At 37.5% G+C, this 15025-nt stretch overlaps 2 protein-coding genes across 7 annotated transcripts in view; both read left to right on the top strand.

Annotated features, from left to right (window-relative positions):
- LOC310740683 (homeobox protein PKNOX2-like) overlaps positions 1–3635 on the top strand; it is a 75239-nt gene extending 71604 nt beyond the window's left edge. For 3 of the 5 annotated variants that reach the window (XM_083567639.1, XM_083567640.1, XM_083567641.1), the window contains exons 10-12: positions 38–114; positions 297–430; positions 2216–3635. In XM_083567639.1, the coding sequence (XP_083423765.1) occupies positions 38–114; positions 297–430; positions 2216–2445 (441 nt within the window). In that variant the 3' untranslated portion in view covers positions 2446–3635. Of the gene's footprint in view, positions 1–37; positions 115–296; positions 476–2215 lie in introns of all 5 variants that reach the window. The other 2 variants (XM_083567637.1, XM_083567638.1) reach the window with 1 other exon arrangement.
- Positions 3636–8130: 4495 nt separating this feature from the next.
- LOC310741019 (pannexin-3-like) lies at positions 8131–12695 on the top strand. Of its 2 annotated transcripts, XM_083568308.1 has the most exons (6): positions 8131–8442; positions 8627–8818; positions 10469–10611; positions 10814–11025; positions 11188–11921; positions 12240–12695. In XM_083568308.1, the coding sequence occupies exons 2-6, from the start codon at positions 8635–8637 to the stop codon at positions 12296–12298; spliced, it is 1332 nt and encodes a 443-aa protein (XP_083424434.1). In that variant the 5' UTR covers positions 8131–8442; positions 8627–8634; the 3' UTR covers positions 12299–12695. The 2 variants fall into 2 exon arrangements, with proteins under 2 accessions (XP_083424434.1, XP_083424433.1); XM_083568307.1 differs by lacking the exon at positions 12240–12695 and having other exon boundaries at positions 11188–12053.
- The last annotated feature ends 2330 nt before the right edge of the window (positions 12696–15025 follow it).

Below are 15025 nucleotides of genomic sequence, written 5' to 3'. Positions count from 1 at the left end.
GATAAAAACATTCATATTTGTTTTTTTGTTTTTTTAGCACCCGTATCCTACAGAAGACGAGAAAAGACAGATCGCCGCACAGACCAACCTCACCTTATTACAAGTAAACAACTGGTAAGATTCAAAGTAAAGGCAACTCAGCTCCGTTACCAACATCTGCTTCTATATAGCATTGTGTTTCGCTATGTTTTAGGATTGTGGATTCTTTGACAGTAATATGCAGCAATGTGGCACCATCTAGTGTCCATGTCAATGCAGTAATCCAAAATTCCCATCTCATATCTTTTCTGCTTAAGGTTTATCAACGCGCGCCGGCGTATCCTACAGCCCATGCTGGATGCCAGTAACCCTGATCCTGCTCCTAAAGCCAAGAAGATGAAGTCACAGCACAGACCTACGCAGCGTTTCTGGCCTGACTCCATCGTGGCTGGTGTGCTGCAGACACATGGCCCTCATTCTGCTAACAATTCAGACAGTTAGTGCTTCTGACACTGTACATGCAGCAGGCATAAAGCACAGATCCCATTAAAATGCTTTTAATTGATTTCTTTTGTTTATTTTTTGGTAACGAACAGATGGTTCTGTTCCTTATCATGAGGAAATCAATTGCTTGTTTGTTTAGTGGATCCAGCTCAGAAGCCCCAATGTGCACAATCATAAAATGGCTGCTTTTGTTTTCTTTAAGAACATTGGAAACGATAACGGATTTAGCATTAGTGTTCGAACATACTGTACATTCAACACAAATGGGTGAATTCATTTAACTGCGTTATAAGAAATGTTTTGTATGCCAGGTCTCTGCATAAACCTTACTCTAACCATTGAAATATATCAAATTGAGTTTTACAAATTGGCATTAGGGGAAGTTCAGGGGTAAAGTGAGGAACATTGTTCTGGTTTGTCAAGTTTGGGTTAGCCTGTGAAGAGTTTCACTGTCATAATTTTCGTATACATATACATATATACATATATATACCAATCAGGCAGAACTTTATAGCCACTGATCAGGCATAACATCATGACCACCTGCCTAATATTGTGTTGGTCCACTTTTGCTGCCAAACCATCAAACCACCAATCCATCAAACATTAACAGCATTAACTTCATCAGCAATTTCAGCTACACACGCTCATCTGTTGGATCAGACCCCATGGGCCAGCCTTTGCTTCCCACATGCATCTATGAGACTTAGCCACCCATGACCCTGTCGCTGGTTCACCACTGTTCCTTCCACTGTTCCTTCCACTGTTCCTTCTTTTGAACACTTTCAAAAGATAATTATGCCTGCAGACCAGGAACCCCACAAGAGCTGCAGTTTTAGAGATGCTCTCACCCAGTCATTGAGCCATCACAATTTGGCTCTTGTGAAACTCGCTCCAATCCTTTCACGTGCCCATTTTTCCTGCTTCTAACACACTACTTTAGTCTACTTTGAAGACAAAATGTTCACTTACTGCCTAATATTTCCCACCCTCTAACAGGTGTGATGATGAATAGATAATCAATGTTATTTACATCACCAGTTATAACGTTATAATGTCATAATGTAATGCCTGATCTATGAATGTTTTTTTGGGGTTTCCTTAGACCTTCAAAAAACGTGCTTGTACGTGGATTGGCAATGCTGTATTGTCCATAGCTGTGAATGCAGCTATCCAGGGTGTATTCTTGCCTATGCAGCTATCCAGGGTGTATTCCTGCCTATGCAGCTATCCAGGGTGTATTCCTGCCTCACACCCAATATTTGTGAATAGAAAATAGAAAGTAGATCCACCTTAACTTTGACCAGGAAAAGTAGTCACTGCATTTACATTCATAGCATTTGGCAGACTCCTTTATCTAAAGCAACTTACTCTCAACTAAGCAGGGGAAAGGTAAGGGCCTTTGCTCAAGGGCCCAGTAGTGGTAGCGTGGTGATGCTCAGATTGGAACTTGTGACCTACCGTACCAAAGTCCAATGCCTTAACCACTCCCATCTTCCAGGAGATTTACTGGACTTACTGTCCAGATGGACAGACTTACTGGAAAACGAATGAAAAGTTGTTGGAATAAAATGCAAATTTATATTCTACATCTTTATTCTTTATCTGTGTAGTATCTCATGCAAGCTCAGAGTAGGGTATATAGAGTAGCAATTTTTATTCCTGTGTGTCTCGAGGCTAGTATTGTAGGCATGCACTGATCCATCTGTTTGTGTATGTGTGTTTTTGTCAGGTTCCCTGGGCATGGACAGCCTGCAGCCTCTCTCCTCCGACTCGGCCACTCTGGCCATGCAGCAGGCCATGTTGGCAGGAGCTGAGGACTCTATGGACGGCACAGACGACGAAGAAGAGGAAGAAGAGGACGAAGAAGGGATGGAGGACGAGGAGGACGATGAAGAAGAAGAAAGGCACTTGTCTGTCAGGAGAGATTTGCGCCTTGATCACAGCGAGGGACTGGAGTAAAAAACAGATAATGGCATCAGGAAATGACATCACTGACCTGATTTTTAAAACATGCCCCAGAGGTTTCCATTGGACACTTCAAGGCTTTGGAGCATTGAATTAGACAAGAAGAAAAAAAAGAAAAAGAAAAAAAAAAGAGCTGTGAATTTTAATATTTACTGAATTTATTTGTACAATTTAGGAAAATGAATGAATGCACACACATTGACCATGCATTTAAATGTTATATACTGGGAGAGTAAATAGAAGTTTTAGTTATATTAACAAAATCCTCGGCATAATGTTAGTTTCATATGTCCATATACCTTATTTTTTCCCCACGCATCTCTTTTGTTTTCAGGTGAAACTCAGAGCATGTCTTTTTTACTCTTCATCGACAGGAAGCAATCATCCATATTTTGCAGGTGGTTTTATGGGCATGAGTTTTCAAATGATTATACTTTGCTAGCATCAATACTCAATACTGAGTTTAAAAAGAATTTTAAAAAAACTGAGAAAAAAGGAAAAAAAAATTGCAAAAGATTTGACAGCACAAAACACACACCTTAGACGTTGACGCATTTGCGCAGTTGCTCGATATTTATGTTTTAGGTTTTCGATCAACAACGTTGCACTTGGGAGAATTCTCATTTGCCTGGATGATGCAATTCTGAATGGCACTGAAGGCCAACTGCCTGGAACTTGCAGCCTATAAACTTTCCTACTCTCGACAAAGGCAAATACGGAGAGAGAGAAAACATGGCACATTAAGCATTCATTTATGGAGGAAAATAACCCAATGGGTCCTTCCAGCCCTCAAACTTCCTTGTGATGTTTACTGAAGAAATACTGCAGGAGGATGACAGTTTTAATGACAGCATTTCATCCACTGGAAACCCTTCTGCGTATGTTACTGCGAAGGACAAGGAGCTGTGAAGATATTCAGTTGGGGGTAAATCAGTCTCCAGAATAAAGCAGCTTTTTCAGATGTGATGTCTAGAGATGAGAGAATGCTGTTATTGAATGTTATTGAAGTTGGTCTTGTGAAGTATGTTTCTCATTATCTTTTTCCTTTTTTTTTGGTTGTTTATAAATGGTTCTTCCAGAGCAAGTAATGATAGGGGGAAATTTTTATTTTGTTTGTACACATTGTTGTCATGATCTATTGTGCTTCAATAGACCATTTTTGATAATTAAAAGAGATAATTTTAGTGGATGTGGTGTAGCATTGCCTTCTTGTGTATCTTGTGCATTCTTCTAACGGTTCATTAAGTAATGGGCTAGGAAAGCAAGCTATTTACGACGTACTGTACAGAGTGAATAGTGAAGAAGAATAACACAATTATTATTGCTAATTATGTTCCATGTCTTACCTTCACAAAAGGAAATACAATGAATCTGATTTTATGCTAAGATTTTCAAGGCATACACCTCATGAATGGTTTGCAGGATATTACGGGTCGTCACAACCATACTATTAAATACGTTTTAAATATTGAACATTTGCAGTTCAAGGTGCAAACTTAAGAGCAAAAAAAGGACAGTTTTGATTGATGCAGAATAATTGCAGGTGACATGATTTTAAGCTGAAAATGACTGCATTTGGAAATTTGTATATTGGTCTTAAATTCGGCAATTGGATCTTAGATCACTATATTACACCATTTACATTTATGTCATTTATTAGATGCCCTACGGTCCCAAGTCTGGCTGTGAAAGGAGGAGACCGGGCGTTGGGCTAGCAACCCAACCCCATAACAATAAACTGCTATGCAAATGGCAAGTAAGCCATCAGGCCTTTGCCACCCAATGCACCTCATGGCGCAGGAGACTTTTTTTCAGTGCAATTTACATTAATCTCATTTATAAAACTAAGCACTTAAGGGCTACAGGCTTTGCTCAAGAGTCCAGCAGTGGCAACATGGCAGACCTGTGATTTGAACAGCCGTCTGACCTAAAATCCAGCATCTTAACCACTCAGCTACCACTTTCCCACTTACAAGTGATTACAAGCTTACAAAAATATTTCCTCAATTAAGTCACTTTCTATTTTTCATTTTTCTAAGCAATTAAAATATACATATTGGACCATAGCAAATGCTTACATATAATGACACAAAATGTTATGAAAAGGCAATTTGACCACTGAAATTTAACCATAAATTAAGAAAAAGCTAAAGCAGGACACATTCTGTACTCAGGTAAGATCTATTCTCTGTTTTGTTGTCATTCAAAGGATTTTAAACAGCCTTTTGGGTTCACATGTGTGCTCACACTCACCTGCTCATCCTCTTTGATTTCTCTATAACGCTATAAAAAAATAAAAGAACCTCTTGAGAAGTCACTGATGAATCACATGTGTTTTTGCCTGAACAGGTAATAAGCAGAAATTATATATAAAAATGTTCTACAATAGTGTATAGAATGATATAGTCTAAATCGTATACAGTATAACAGTATATATATGTCATATTTAATGTATTATCATGTTTATAAAATATTATCATTATATAAAAATCTGCTCTAAAGTTTGTGGAAAGGTTCTTTTTTATTTCAATAATTCATTTAAGACAAATTTAGACCTGCGTCTAAGGAGGCAATGCTATTGGCACGATTCAGTTTTATTTGTATAGTTCTTTTAACAATGGACAGAGGTTAAAAACAACTTGACTCCCAATATAATTTAGAAGACTGAACTTTTTAACGTAATCTATAAGGTATACTTTATAAAGTATTATTTAGCTGTTCCTGGAATTGTAAATCATTTTTTTAACACACTCAAAATAATTATCAGCATAGTGCATTTCTTTATTTTAAAATGATGTTAGTAATCAGGTTAATTTCTTCTATAATTTGCTCTTAAACCTCAGGGATTACAGGCTATACTTTGCAAATCTGTTTTTAATTTCAGAACATATGGTGGCTCTAGTTGAGGGTGTTTAGGGTGGTTCATCACTTCCTGTTTGTAAGTGACATTTGATCTCTCACTGTTTTGGTTCCGAGTTGGATTTATTCAAGGTCAGAGCCTTTTACTTGGACAATAGGGATAAAACACTATACTTCCTGGAAGACAAAATTGGAAGCATGTTCTTCGTGTCCTGGTGTGGCTGAATGAAGGGAAAAAAACAGTACCAGGAAGAGACCACAATGGCACTACTATAACAATCTGGACAAAAAAAGCTTCTATTTCATATATTTAAAGTAAATATATTTATGTTGTGGACAATTTTAGTCAAAGTGCCTTTAGCATCCATTCATTACACAATTTGGGGACTTGACTATAATAAAGAAGGTGATGCAATGAGTACAGAAGGGTTATGATTCAGCATTGTAAAGAAAGAACTGATTTAACAATAACATGGGAAAAAAAAAAAAAAAATAAATAAAATATATATAGGGTTTTATATATATATATATATATATATATATATATATATATATATATATATATATATATATATATATATATATATATATATATATATATATATATATATATATATAGTGAGGAAAATAAGTATTTGAACACCCTGCTATTTTGCAAGTTCTCCCACTTAGAAATCATGGAGGGGTCTGAAATTGTCATCGTAGGTGCATGTCCACTGTGAGAGACATAATCTAAAAAAAAAATCCAGAAATCACAATATATGATTTTTAAACTATTTATTTGAATGATACAGCTGCAAATAAGTATTTGAACACCTGTCTATCAGCTAGAATTTTGACCCTTAAAGACCTGTTAGTCTGCCTTTAAAATGTCCACCTCCACTACATTTATTATCCTAAATTAGATGCACCTGTTTGAGGTCGTTAGCTGCATAAAGACACCTGTCCACCCCATACAATCAGTAAGAATCCAACTACTAACATGGCCAAGACCAAAGAGCTGTCCAAAGACACTAGAGACAAAATTGTACACCTCCACAAGGCTGGAAAGGGCTACGGGGAAATTGCCAAGCAGCTTGGTGAAAAAAGGTCCACTGTTGGAGCAATCATTAGAAAATGGAAGAAGCTAAACATGACTGTCAATCTCCCTCGGACTGGGGCTCCATGCAAGATCTCACCTCGTGGGGTCTCAATGATCTTAAGGAAGGTGAGAAATCAGCCCAGAACTACACGGGAGGAGCTGGTCAATGACCTGAAAAGAGCTGGGACCACCGTTTCCAAGGTTATTGTTGGTAATACACTAAGACGTCATAGTTTAAAATCATGCATGGCACGGAAGGTTCCCCTGCTTAAACCAGCACATGTCCAGGCACGTCTTAAGTTTGCCAATGACCATTTGGATGATCCAGAGGAGTCATGGGAGAAAGTCATGTGGTCAGATGAGACCAAAATAGAACTTTTGGTTCATAATTCCACTAAACGTGTTTGGAGCAAGAAGAATGATGAGTACCATCCCAAGAACACCATCCCTACTGTGAAGCATGGGGGTGGTAGCATCATGCTTTGGGGGTGTTTTAAACTCAGACCTAAACTCAATCGAGAATCTTTGGAGGGAGCTTAAACTCTGTGTTTCTCAGCGACAGGCCAGAAACCTGACTGATCTAGAGAAGATCTGTGTGGAGGAGTGGGCCAAAATCCCTCCTGCAGTGTGTGCAAACCTGGTGAAAAACTACAGGAAACGTTTGACCTCTGTAATTGCAAACAAAGGCTACTGTACCAAATATTAATATATATTAATATATATTAATATATGTTAATATATATATTGCCTGTCAAAATTAACGCATTAACGCAAATTATTTTTAATGCCACTAATTGTATTATATTATAAATGCAGCAAACATTTCTGTTTGACCATATTTATAAATAAATATAAAAAAATAAGTCTAAAATAATGAATGAATGAATGAATGAATGAAGTCTAAAATAGGTGAAAGGAAAACCTGCAACACAACACACATTTATTCATAATTCATATATATATATATATATATATATATATATATATATATATATATATATATATATATATATATATATATACATATATATATATATATATATATATATATATATATATATATATATATATATATATATATATATATATATATATATATATATATATATACAGTATATATACACACACATGCACACATTATATAGAATAATTATATGTAAAAGTGTTTGTTATTAAAATCACAGTTTACTTTATTAATATTTTTTAATGTGCTCTTTCTAATATCTTACTGTTACTGCTATAGTTATAACTGATTCCCTGGGATTTGGGGATGCTCATACAATCTAAGGCTATTAATGAACAATTTAAAGAAATGTCATCGTTTAACAAATGTCTAATCAGTGTGTAATGACTCAGTATGAAGCCCACATTGTTGCTTTTTGTCCTACAAGAGCTCAGTGTTATAGTACTTACTAACTAACAGGAATAACTGTGAGGTTCATTATTTTTTTATTATATAAAAAATAAATAAATAAATAAAACAAAAAAGAAAATACATGGCACACATTCAGTAGGAAAAAACAGACTGGCTGATGTTTTTACACGAATGTTCATGTGCTCTTGGATAACCAGCGCTTTTAAACTTTTATTCAAAGTCCATGGTGCAGCACTGAAATAACTCTCTTTGTGGCAGTTCTCCAGGTTTCTCATGCTAGTGCAGTGAAGCGGTAGGTCTACTTTGGAGGGGCACTGCATAAATAGTCAGGGCAATGACAGAGGCAGGAAAAGCCACAGGACTGGCCAAGTTTGAAGTGGAAGGGAGCCACCTGCTTGATGAGCACGTTAGGGATCTGCAGCCTGCGGGCACCACCCTTCCTTATTCTCTCCGTAATTGCTCTCCTGTTCTGTATCTCACTGCCATTCCATCAGGCTCCAGAGAGTTCTATAACCCCTTTAATTACCCCTTAACCCTTATCCTATACAGCCTCCCATTTTGCTCAGCCCTCTTCCACTATTTAAAGTCTTCGCCAGCATCTTGATCCTCCCCAGCCTCAGGACCACGTCAGCACTGCATGACATACCTAACATTCGTTGCAGGAGGAGAACTGAAGGTACTGTATTTTAAATCACTTTCATTTCTAATGCAGTATGGGTTAGAGAACTCAGTTAATGGAATAAAATGGAAGGCTGGGGTTCTAGGGTGGGCAAAAAAAACAACAAAATGTCAATTTGTTAAGTTGATTGAACCATACCCTGAAAGCTGACAAAGACTACATTGGGTCTTCTGCTCAACAGTTGCAGACATGTCAATTGCTAAGACGGCCGCGCATGCAATACTGTCTGATGCCCTGCTTCAGAACAGTAATATAGATGACCGCATTCGACACCTGAACCTGGAGCTGCCCTTAGACAAAGTCATCAAATTTGTATCTGTGGGACTTCCTTTAATGCTGGTGTCTGTGGCATTTGCTCGAGAGATTTCAGTCGGTGAGTAAAGGTTTTTTCTTTACTTTTTTTCTTATACTGTGCTCACAATCAGCAACAGCTATACTTTAGGTATAGCAAGAGTACAGTATAAAATGTCTGCAATAGATGGGGTCTTGTTTGATTCCCAGTTGGAATGAGATCTGGATCCACCACAACCCTGAACAGGATAAACTGTTTACTAAAAATACAAATAAAGGAACAACTGAACTAATGGTTAGAATTGAAGAATAGGAATTTGATTCCTCTTAACAACAATGTTGTCTAATGTGATCAATGTGTTTCCTGTGCTGACATCCACCTAAAGATGAATCTTGAGCTCCAAATAGTACAAATTCCATACCTATTTGACTAATATGGCTTAAGCTGCCTTGAAAGCCCACAGACCCATAAAACGAAGCTGATGCAAAAGTTAATTAAATGTCAACTTTGATTTCACGCACAGTATTGAAATTATTTTGACAAGGTGTGGACGGTAAATCGAGATATTCTAATAACTTTTTGCCCGTCGGCAATATTTTGTAGGAATGCTAGCCTGACAGGCATGTGGTTGTTTAAGGAGAAACATCGCTATATTGCCTGAGCTCCCTAGAAAGTCAATTGCTAAACGAAGCTGTCAGTTTCAGTGGAGGCAGCTGACGTTGCAATCAGTTCCTCTGGAGTTGGTCTGCAATCAGTTCACACAGATGTTAATTGGCACGAGGATGATTAAGAGAGACGTGAAGAGATGACAAGAGTCTGTAATTACAGTCAGCCTGCTCTTTCCCAGGTCTCTATTTCAGTCTAACTAGAGGATACGCTAATTAAAGAGACAGACGTGAGGCGCAAGTTAAGTTCTTTACAGTCGAATAAAATTCCGTCCCTCGTCGCATACGATATTTAAGCGTGTTTATATAGTACATCTATTCGAGTGTATTTTTTCCCTATGCTAAATGTTGACATTATAATCCAATTAATTTAATGTTCATGCACATCATTTACATCATTGATTTAAAAAAAATCTCTTCTGCTGCTTTTGCTCTTTTGCTGCAAATGCAGCGACATTTCTTGTAATTAAAAAAGTACCACCTTTCCCCCCAAAAAAAATTTGCTGTAAAAATGCATTAAACAGTGAATATATATCAATAATAAGGATAGCTGTGGTGAATGTTTGCACACTGGACATTGATTGTAATGTTCAGAGGGACAGGCTAGTGTTTAAATGTTCTATAAAAAGCATGTGTTTGGCTCTTCTCGGTGGTAGGGACCCACCCTTGTTGTCTGTTGGCCTGCTCCACCTCAGCTGAAATATTACAGTGTGTTTCTCTTGCTGCTGTGGTTTACACCAGATGTGCTCTGGGGAAGGAAAAAAAAGTAGTTATAGACCAGGCATGCCAGTCTGCTTCTGACGCCCAGTCTTTTTCTCATTTCAGCTGATGAAAGCATGAGCATAACACTGTGATTATAACTTGAACTAAAATGACTATAAAATAAGTTTTGGTTTGTTACATATCCACATAAAGTATAGTAAAATCCTTTTACTTGCGTATCCCAGCTTTAAGGATGTTAGGGACAGAGCAAAAGGTCAGTCAGTCAACCAGGGCTACACTTCAGTGTTGTTTAATCTTATACTTAGGTCTGGGTTTGTTGTAATGCTTTCTGATGCTTTTTAAGGTCCACAGGTTAGCTGTTTTCCTCCAAACAACTTCACGGTGAAGCAGGCTGCATACGTAGACATGTACTGCTGGGATTCATTGATGCACCATGAGTTTGACGCGGATGGAAACTCTGAAGAACGTTCCCTGTGGGTTCATAAGGTGTGGTTGTGTTCTACATACTGTACTGTAATGAAAACAGTGCCATAAATGCATTCATGATAAATAGCTTTCAGATGAAAACATGCTAAACTTCCTTTCTAAATACAATACAGTTAATACACTTTATGACGCAATAAATAAATGCTAATAAAGTGATGACCTTTTTGATTACCTTTGCTGATTGTGTCTCGGTGTGTCTCAGATGTTCCCCTACTCCCTGCTTATCATGGCGATGGCGATGTACCTTCCAGCTCTGATCTGGAAGTTTCTAGCTATGCCAACTCTGGGTTCTGACCTGCTCTTTATAATTGATGAGCTGGACAAGTCTTACAACCGCTCAGTGCGCTTGGCTCAGAGCATTGTAGAGCTTAAAGAGAATACTAACCCATATGAATTTCAAGCAGAGTTGCAGAGGTGAGAAAAAGAAAACTAATCAAGATCAGAGGTACTTTTGTGTCAATGTGTACTGTCCCTAGAGATAATCATATGCACAGTAATTGTAGTTTGATTAACTCTTTGATTTGATTATGAAATAAAAACATGAACAGACTGACTTTCTTGCCTTTCTGTTGTCAGAGCCAAGAGGAAGCGTTACTTTGAGTACCCCCTGCTGGAGAGATACATGCAATACAAGCATGGCTCCTACTTTCTGGTCAGCATGCTGTTCCTGCGTGGGTTCCTCTTACTTACCTTCATGTCAGCAGCCTGTCTCTACCTGGTCTACTTTCACCTCTCAGCTTTCCTGCAGGATGAGTTTAGCTGCTTGATGCGTACAGGAATCCTCCAAGATCAAGTCTGGGTTCCAACTCTGGTGCAGTGCAAGATCAGTGGCCTGATGGTCTTCCAGATCATCAGCATAGCTAACGGGGCTATCTATGTACTGCTGGGTCCTATTGTCCTTTTCAGCTTGCTGCGCCTCTTTTGTTGGGACACCAGCTTTCTCTCACTCTATGAGGTGCTTCCTGCTCTGGGGCTGATCAGTGGTCAGAAGCTTGGCTGCCCTTTGAACGACTTGAACGTGCTTCTTCTCTTCCTGCGTGTTAATGTAGCCCATCTGCGCTCGTACGGTCGACTTAAGGCCTTGTGTTCACTAGCGCCACCTCATTTACACAGGGGTAAGGGCATGCTGACAGAGGAGCAGATAGAGGAAGCTGCTGAAGAGGCTGAGGAGCTGGCGGAGGCAATACAGGAGGCCAGAGAGGAAAAAAAACACAATCTAGTGGACATCATGACTATGCTTGGAGCAGCCAGGGGGAATGTAGTAAATTGCCCTGAACAGCGCCCTCTGGTGGAGGAGAACATGACAATCGGTACAGTTAGTCTCATCTGTGTACTAAAGGGCATCCTGATAGTGGGCATAATCGTATATATTATATGGGATGTTCAGAAAATAATTAAGTGATCTCTCCTTCATTGCATTATTAATAAAAGGTCTAGAGATAATTGTGACAGGTTTGAAAGTGAACACTTACCATATAACATATGCAAAATTGGAGTTATCATTTATAGTTAGATAGATTTTTGTTGCTTTAAAATCTTATTACATATAAACATTCTAAAGGAGGCTTGAGAAGAAAACAGTTCATGGTAGGTTTGATCCCCCTAACAGCCCTCTCTGTCTTTTTCAGAACATAACCACCAGGGCTACCATGAACTGGAGGAATCTGTATCATGTTGTTTTGGGTAAGCCGTCCTCTGAACCATCGCTGTTAGCGAGGCAAACTGACCGTGGACTAACCAGACATCATCTAGACTAGAAATAGGACTAAACCAAATTGATTAAAAGAGCTTGTCCATTGGCAGTTCTTTTATCTGGATCAAGTGGGTTGGTTGTCCCTGTACAACAAAATGCTTCACGCATGTCCAGAAAGTCTTCAAAAAGCCTCCATTAGAATGAAATTCGTTTTTTTTTTTTTTTGTTTTATACTTTTATGTTTCTGTATATGGTATAAATCATTTTGTTGTGTTTGTATGTGTGTGTGTGATTGTGTGTGTGAGACATTTTGCAGTATTTTGTATGTGACTAAAACTATTACTCAAAAAAAATGAAAAAGTTCTACTGGTGGTTTGTAAATAAATTTTACCATTTTTTTTCCACTTTTTTTTAAACATCTAATCTATAAATAAACATGTTCAGTCTGGAATGGAAAGCATCAGCCTTCCTCAGTAACTGACAAATAATTTTGTTGAGCTCATTCATTACTCATAATTACAATCAATTTCAGGCATCTGCCAAGATGTCAAATTGACACAATTAGTCATGTTATTGAGACACAGACAGCCAGAAAAAGCCAGAGGGTGGGATTTTCAAACAAAACACATAATCTGATTTGCTCTTGTTTGAGGAAAACAACACATGTTTTAGTATCACATTGAAAAACATCAGATCTGATCATCAGCTGCAGATTTTTACATGGAGCATTTTGTTATTTTTGTTAAGTTAACCATGTGTATGAATATTTTTCCATGTATACACACACACACACACACACACACACACACACACACACACACACACACACACATATATATATATATATATATATATATATATATATATATATATATATATAAATACACATTTACACACACACACATGGAGATGGGAGATGGAAACTTATAAGACTGAACTAGAAGCATACATTCACTACCTACTTTATTAGGAACACCTGCACATTCATACAGTTATCTAATTAGCCAATCATGTGGCAGCAATGCAATGCATATACTACAGGAAGACTGGTTTATGCTACCAAGAAGTATATAGTAACTCAAATAATCTCTCTATTATCATTCAACTGGGTTAAAACCACTACAACATTAGTATACACAAAACATTAAATATTTGAGTTAATATATAGACATCATGTGAGTTCAGACCATTCATTCATTTTCTCCCGCTTATCCGTAATTCGGGGGCAGCAGTCTAAGCAGGCCCCCGCCTTCGACTGCTGCCCAATCCTCACAGCACCGTCCCTTACAGTCCCTCCTGCAGGTGGTGAGCCCAGGGGAAGGTGGCCCCACGTCACGGACCTTGATATTTCCCTCGTAAGGGACCCCCGGAGCATAGAGGGTTAAGGGCCTTGCTCAAGGGCCCAATAGTGGCAGCTTGGCGATACCGGGGCTTGAACCCCAGACCTTCCGATTGGCAACCCAGTGCCTTAACCGCTGGAGCCACCACTCCCCTGGTTCAGCCCAGTTTGATCATTTTCCTACATACCTCATCTACAAGGTGTTTTACCCTACAGACCCTCTACACACTGTTAGTGTTTCACACTATTCTGTATAAACTATATAGATTGTGGTGACTCAAAAATAAGTCAATGATCCCTGGCACAGTTATTGTCACACTTCCACTGATTCTACAGATAATGTGAACATTTACTAAAGACCAGCATGATACTGGGCATTGTGCTGCTGCCACATGATTAACTGCATGAATGTGTAGGTGTGCAAATGTTCCTAATAAAGTAGAAGGTGAGTGTGTATAGTATTTTAGATTTATTGAAACATGCACAAAGAATTCATAGCGCTAGCATTAGCCGCTAACCAGAAAGTGACTAGTGGTTAAAGCTAGCGCTATTGATTCTTCATCGTTTTATGTCCAACTTCAAGAATTTCTCTTAAAAGGAGAAAATTCGGATAATTCCACATATCAAGGTAGTTAATAAATGAGGGATGGAAGGAATGAGGATATTTGTTAAAGCATGCTGAAAATAAAGTATGCTAACCTAGAACAGTTAAGTAGATCAGTAAACAGATGTCAAACACACATTCTTACATACACATCTGTATTTTTCAAATAGGGTCTAACGAATGTAAAGTAAAAAAATAGATTTTTTTCTATTGATTTAATTTATTTTATTTAAGTTTAATTAGGGCCAATAATTTAATAATAATTTAATCAGTATAATAAAAAGTGCATTGCATTCATTTGATTTATTGTATTTTATTTTTTATAAAATATAATTTTATATATTATTGAACTAAGCTGGCATTTTATTCACAATTGTTTTAAAAATGTAAACAGTTTAAATGATAATTACATAATGTTTTATATTTAATTACAAATGTTACAAAAAATTACAATATATTTAAATTCAGATAATTACATATGTTATACAATTATATATATATATATATATACACACACACACACACACACACACACACACACACACACACACACACAGTATATATATTTATATATATATATATATATATATATATATATATATATATATATATATATATATATATATATTTATGTGTGTGTGTGTGTGTGTGTGTGTGTGTGTGTGTGTGTGTGTGTGTGTGTGTGTGTGTGTGTAATTCATTAACGTTTTCATGCAGCCTGGTAAGATTTTTTTAGCACACGGTTCACAATAGACATCCTGTTGAGAAACTGCAGTGT

The sequence above is a fragment of the Silurus aristotelis genome (genome assembly GCF_946808225.1).
Source record: "Silurus aristotelis genome assembly, chromosome: 18".
Taxonomy (NCBI): domain Eukaryota; kingdom Metazoa; phylum Chordata; class Actinopteri; order Siluriformes; family Siluridae; genus Silurus; species Silurus aristotelis.
This window is presented reverse-complemented; position numbering and strand designations above follow the sequence as displayed.